This window comes from Anolis carolinensis, chromosome 1, assembly GCF_035594765.1.
Source record: "Anolis carolinensis isolate JA03-04 chromosome 1, rAnoCar3.1.pri, whole genome shotgun sequence".
Classification (NCBI taxonomy): domain Eukaryota; kingdom Metazoa; phylum Chordata; class Lepidosauria; order Squamata; family Dactyloidae; genus Anolis; species Anolis carolinensis.
The window spans coordinates 205,094,047-205,100,046 of record NC_085841.1 but is presented as its reverse complement, the minus strand read 5'-3'; the positions used below and the strand labels follow the sequence as shown (position 1 = coordinate 205,100,046).

The following is a 6,000-nucleotide window of genomic DNA, read 5'->3' as shown; positions in this document are numbered from 1 at the left end:
GTTAAAAGGCATTGAATGTTTGCCTATATGTGTAATGTGATCCGCCCTGAGTCCCCTTCGGGGTGAGAAGGGCGGAATATAAATGCTGTAAATAAATAAATAATAAATTATTCAACTGTTTGGAAGGGGCCTTCGTTCCCCTGCAGAAAAACTCCCACCCTGGAGTGTTGATGGCGCTCCAATTCCCCGACCTTCCCAACATGGCGGCACAGATAGAACGCTCGTCTCCTTTAAGAGGAGGCAAGCCTCATTCGGGTTCAGTCCTGCTTCCAAGATGGCGACCGGCTCCCTCCCCCTCCCCTCTGTGAAAAACAAACCAGTATGGCGGCGCCGCGCGGACGCTGGCTTCCGACCTCTCCAAGATGGCGCCCTTTCCCGCCTTCCTGCCTCTCCCTTCAAGTTTCGAAGAGCCTCCGCTCCTCCTTCGCTGAGAGAGAGAGGCGGCTCCGTGAGCCATGGACGAGGAGAGGAGGGCGGCGGGGGGCTTCGCTATCGCCCTGGCTGTGTTTTACGGGGCTCTGGGGGCCCTCGTCTTGCTGGGAGCTCGGGACGTGCTTTTTCAGTACGAGGAGAACCGGTGCGGCATGACCTACATGTTCGAGTATCCCGAGTATCTGGTGAGCCCTGCCTGAGGGGAGGGAACTCTCTCTCTCTCTCTCTCGTTCTATATATCGATGGGCCCTTCCACGCAGCCATATAAGCCAGAATATCATTGCAGAAAAGCCCACAGTATCTGCTTTGAACTGAAATATATGTCTCTGTGTGGACTCAGATAACCCAGTTCAAAGCAGATATTGTGGGGTTTTCTGCCTTGATATTCTGGGTTATATGGCTGTGTAAAAGGGCCTTGGGTTATCTGAGGCTCTTTCCACACGGCTCTATGAAATTCCACAATATCTGCTTTGAACTGGGATATATGGCAGTGTGGACTCGGATAACCCAGTTTAAAGCAGCTATTATGGGGTTTTCTGCCTTGATATTTTGGGTTATATGGCTGTTTGGAAGGGCCTAGAGTCGAAACTGCCATATAATCCAGCTGTGTGGAAGGAGCTTTAGTGTGTGCTATTAGGAAGCAAAGGTGTCACTTTCGCAGCGTCTCAGTTTGGGAGTACAGTAGAGTCTCATTTATCCAACATAAACAGGCCGGCAGAATGTTGGATAAGTGAATATGTTGGATAATAAGGAGGGATTAAGGAAAAGCCTATTAAACATCAAATTAGGTTATGATTTTACAATGTAAGGACCAAAACATATTATACAACAAATTTGACAGAAATAGTAGTTCAATACGCAGTAATGCTATGTAGTAATTACTGTATTTAAGAATTTAGCACCAAAATGTCATGATGTTTGAAAACATTGACTACAAAAATGCGTTAGATAATCCAGAATGTTGGATAAGTGAGACTCTACTGTATTTGGGATTTTTGAATATGGGATACTCAATCTAGGTGTGGAGAAATCTTGGGAGATAGGGGCCAGATCTGAAGTGATGTCTGTTACACACACCCATTCTTTCATCATTTTGTGCATGAAGCGAAAGTTTTAGTGTAGGCAAGCTTTATTCGTGGGAAACGTGATGAAATTATTGTGGATGTAAAATTCCCTTCAGGACAAAGGTGTCATCCTCTCAGCCACTCAGGTTTCGGAGCATTTTGGATTTCCCGATAAGGGACACTCAGGGCCCGTCCACGTAGCCCTATATCCCAGAATATCAAGGCAGAAAATTCTACAATACCTGCTTTGAACTGAGTTACCTGAGTCCACATTCAAATAATGTGGGATTTTGTGCCTTGATATTCTGGGATATAGGAGCTGTCTGGAAGGGCCCGCAGGTTGGATATAGACTTTGATCCCAGATTATTTGCTTATTCCAGATTATCTAGGGTCCCTTCCACACAGCTGAATAAAATCCCACATTTTCTGCTTTTGAACTGGAATATATGACAGTGTGGACTCAGATAGCCCATTCAAAGCAGATATTTTGTGATTTTCTGCCTTGATATTTTGGGTTATATGGCTGTGTGGAAGGGCCCTAGCAGGGTAGGCTCATATAATCCAGTTCAGAGCAGATAATATGGGATCAGATCCTGGGATATATGGCAGTATAGTTCCAGCCTCAGTTTATATATATGTGTGCGTATTGAGGTGTACATAAAACAGTATCTTGAAGATGGGACTGAAGTCTGAATTAACCTACGTTTCATAGACAGCTTACAGGTGGGAGGTCAGTTTTACAGACCACGATTCCATTGTTTTGTGCATGTAGACAAACTTTTATTTCATGCACAAAATGAGAAAATAATTCTGTGTGAGTTCTCCTTCAGAAAGCAAAGGAAGTCATTATCTCAGCCAGCCATATGGGGAATATGGGACTATTTCAGTTTTCCGGATAAGGGAGACACAACCTATATGTTTGTGTGCATAAAGATATGTCTTTGAAAAGTAACCCAAGTTTAAATATATGTTTGTTTATTATTATTATTATTACTACAGTAGAGTCTCGCTTATCCAACATAAATGGGCCAGCAGAACGTTGGATAAGCAAATATGTTGGATAATAAGGAGGGATTCAGGAAAAGTCTATTAAACATCAATTTAGGTTATGATTTTACAAATTAAGCCCCAAAAATATCATGTTATACAACAAATTTGACAGAAAAAGTAGTTCAATATGCAGTAATGCTAAGTAGTAATTACTCTATTTACGAATTTAGCACCAAAATATCACAATGTATTGAAAACATTGACTACAAAAATGTGTTGGATAATCCAGAACGTTGGATAAGCGAGTGTTGGATAAGTGAGACTCTACAGTATTATGTTTATATCCCACTTTTTCTCTCCAGAAGACTTAAAGTGGCTAACATTAAAAGTATTGCAATGCAATTTATAATATACAAATATTAAAACAGTATTAAACATCATTAGTATTAAAAACAATTCAGATTAAAGGTATTTTACATGCATGAAACCAGAAAAGATAAGTGTGGACAATTTTTGGTTTTCTGGACAATAGATACCCAACCTGTGGAGACATATATAGAGTTGGATATGTTTAGCTCAGTGAATAGAAGCCTGAGCGGGGACATGATAGCCATGTTTAAATGGATGTCACATTGAGGAGGAGGACAGTCTTGCTTTTGGCTGCTCTGGAGAATAGGGCACAATGGAGCCATGGATCTGAATAACAGCTAAAACGATTCCACCTAAACTTTAGCAAGGGTCTCCTGACTGTAAAAGCTATTTGGCAGTGAAATGTGCTGCCTCCTCGTAGTGTGGCGAAGTCTCCTTCTCTGGAGGTTGGATGGCCATCTGTCGGGAATGCTTTGATTGTGCTTTTCCAATATAGCAGAATAGTACTGGTTGGTCTTGTGGTTCTCTTCCAATTCTATGATTCTATATGTGTGTGTGTGTTTGCTTATCTTTGTCTGTCAGAATATTTTGGGGAGAGGGGTTCTCCCTATTGCTTTGAAGACCTCTCACTTGATGCCACAATCTAGCTACATGCCTTTCCTATTCTCAGTGCCACAATAATCTTTCCAGCTCTCCTTCCCATGGACGAACTGGGATAGCCACTGCCAAGAGAAGACAGGGTTCCTGTGCATTGAATGGATTTTATAGCACAGAGGTGGACATATTAGCCATTCTGCTTTGTGCTGGATCCTCTGCAAAGAAAACCATGCCAAATAACATCTGCAATCGTCAAAATGATAGGCTGTGGCTTAAATGGAAAATATACACTTTCTTAGGGACAAGGAAAAGTGTCCTCTTTTGCCTCTAGCTGCCATGTACTTGAGTGGCAGGAGCACAAGAGTGTTCATGTTTAGGTGGTATGTGTACACCACATAGATATCACTTTTTCGAACCCCTGTATCATTTATCTCCTACTTTCAATTCTAGCAATCCAAAGCATATGTGCTCATATCTATAATATGTAGAGTTTCCTGTCTGGTGAATAATATTGGAATTTAAACTAGAGATCAAGGCTGAAGGACTAAACCCATTTGAAGGAAGTGAGTCCTTTTGAGCTCGCAGGATGCTTTTGAAATGTGCTTTGAAGATACAGTATAGAATGAATGCAGTTTGACACCATTTTCACAGCCATATTTCAATGCTTTAGATTCCCAGGAGTTATAGTTTTTCAAAGTCTTTAGCCAACTCTGCCATGGCGTGCTGGGGCCTCTCCAAACTATAGCCCCCAGGATTCCATAGCATTGAGCTGTTGTGATTAAACTGATTTTTTTTTTGTGTCAGGAGCAACTTGAGTTGCTTCTGGAGTGAGAGAATTGGCCGTCTGCAAGGACGTTGCCCAGGGGACGCCTGGATGTTTTGATGTTTTTACCATCCTTGTGGGAGGCTTCTCTCATGTCCCCACATGGAGCTGGAGCTGATAGAGGGAGCTCATCCGCACTCTCCCCAGGTGGAATTCGAAACTGGCAGCTTTCAGGTCAGCAACCCAACCTTCAAGTCACTTAGTCCACTACGCCATCTGGGGGCTCCATTAAACTGATGTAAAACTGCATTAAATCTACAATGTAGAATAACAACTCTTACTTGGAAGTAAGTTCATTTGAATTTGATGCATCTTAACGCCAAATAAGAACTGCCTTCTTTGTCATATATATAGATAGATCCAAATGTATGTGCACACACATCTGTATCAACTTCCCCTCTTATTCCAGATTCTTCTTTGAGCTGGAACCCAGGCTTCAGGATTTAGCACCTGTTGCCTGGGTCACCTGTTTAAACTTTGGAGAGATAATATTCTGTAGTAAATCATTTCTCTTTCCTGTCCATAAAAAAGATGCAGACTCTCTGCATGACACATTTCTCAGACTTGGCGTCCTGCCGCTTGGTTGCTTGTTTGATTATGAGATGGATGTGGTGTTAAAGAGTAAGGCTTAACTTAATCCTATTTTAAGTGGTCTTTAAGTAAATAATCTCAATTACAAGAGCATCAAACGAGTTATTTCTTCTGGCATGAACTCTGCTTTTCTTTTCCCCCTGAAGATGATGTACTTTCTATTTTTTTACTGTCATTTTTTGGAGGATTCTCCAGCAATGTTCTACAGATAAAATATGCTTTATACAAGGTTGATTCAGCTGATCAAATGCAATACTATTCAATCTTTTAAAACCCAGGGCAGCCCATCTACGATCCCAAAGAGCATTGCAGGATGTACTTCTAATATTTTATCCTGTTCTTCACATTCTTTTTGTCAGTTCCTGTTGCCCAGTTTCTTCCTTGATTATGGAAACAATGTAAAAATAATAATAAAGGAAAGCTCTGTGTGTGTCTGTGTGTGTGTACAACACTCTTGCCTGCCTTTAGAAGTCTAACAGCACCATTAAGGTTAGCTGATTTATTTCAGCAAATGCTTTTTCAGATGCACTAATGGAGCACAGTATCAAAGCCACAAATATTTGACTTCTCATTGCCAAGGTTATGTGCCAGTTTTGATTATGAGTCATGACTTACGCAGCATATATGATTGTTATAGAGGACAAGGGATCCTGAATTTTTAATAAGGATAAATCTGAGGATGCAATAATAAGGCAGAGATGAGAATGGCTAAACTTAATAAAATGTTCCCATTTGCATATATATTCTTTATGCTTTTGGTTCCCAAAATACAAGAGATATTACATACTCATTCCTTTATTGTGAATTATATGACATTAGTGCTTATTGAAATATTTATTATTTATTAGAAACATTTATATCCCGCCCTTCTCACCCTGAAGGGGACTCAGGGTGGCTTACAAGTTATATTTACATACAATATATTATATTATTAACATAGCACAATATATGCATTATATATTACTATATTGTACTATAACATTATATTGTAATATTATTAGTAATATTACATGTAATATAAATATACAATTATAATAGATTATTACTATTATATTGTATTACATAATAATATTATTATCAATATTATATGTATATGCAATATATGCAGTCATGCTGGCCACATGACCTTGAAG

General features: G+C 40.1%; 1 protein-coding gene across 2 annotated transcripts in view; it reads left to right on the top strand.

Annotated features, from left to right (window-relative positions):
- The first annotated feature begins 315 nt into the window (after nt 1–315).
- The window catches only part of pgap1 (post-GPI attachment to proteins inositol deacylase 1), a 65,595-nt gene continuing 59,910 nt past the window's right edge, over nt 316–6,000 (top strand). Inside the window, exon 1 of one of the 2 annotated variants that reach the window (XM_008117256.3) lies at nt 316–617. In XM_008117256.3, coding sequence (XP_008115463.2) covers nt 456–617 — 162 coding nt within the window. In that variant the 5' untranslated portion in view covers nt 316–455. The remainder of the gene's footprint in view (nt 618–6,000) is intronic. The other variant, XM_062969149.1, reaches the window with a different exon arrangement.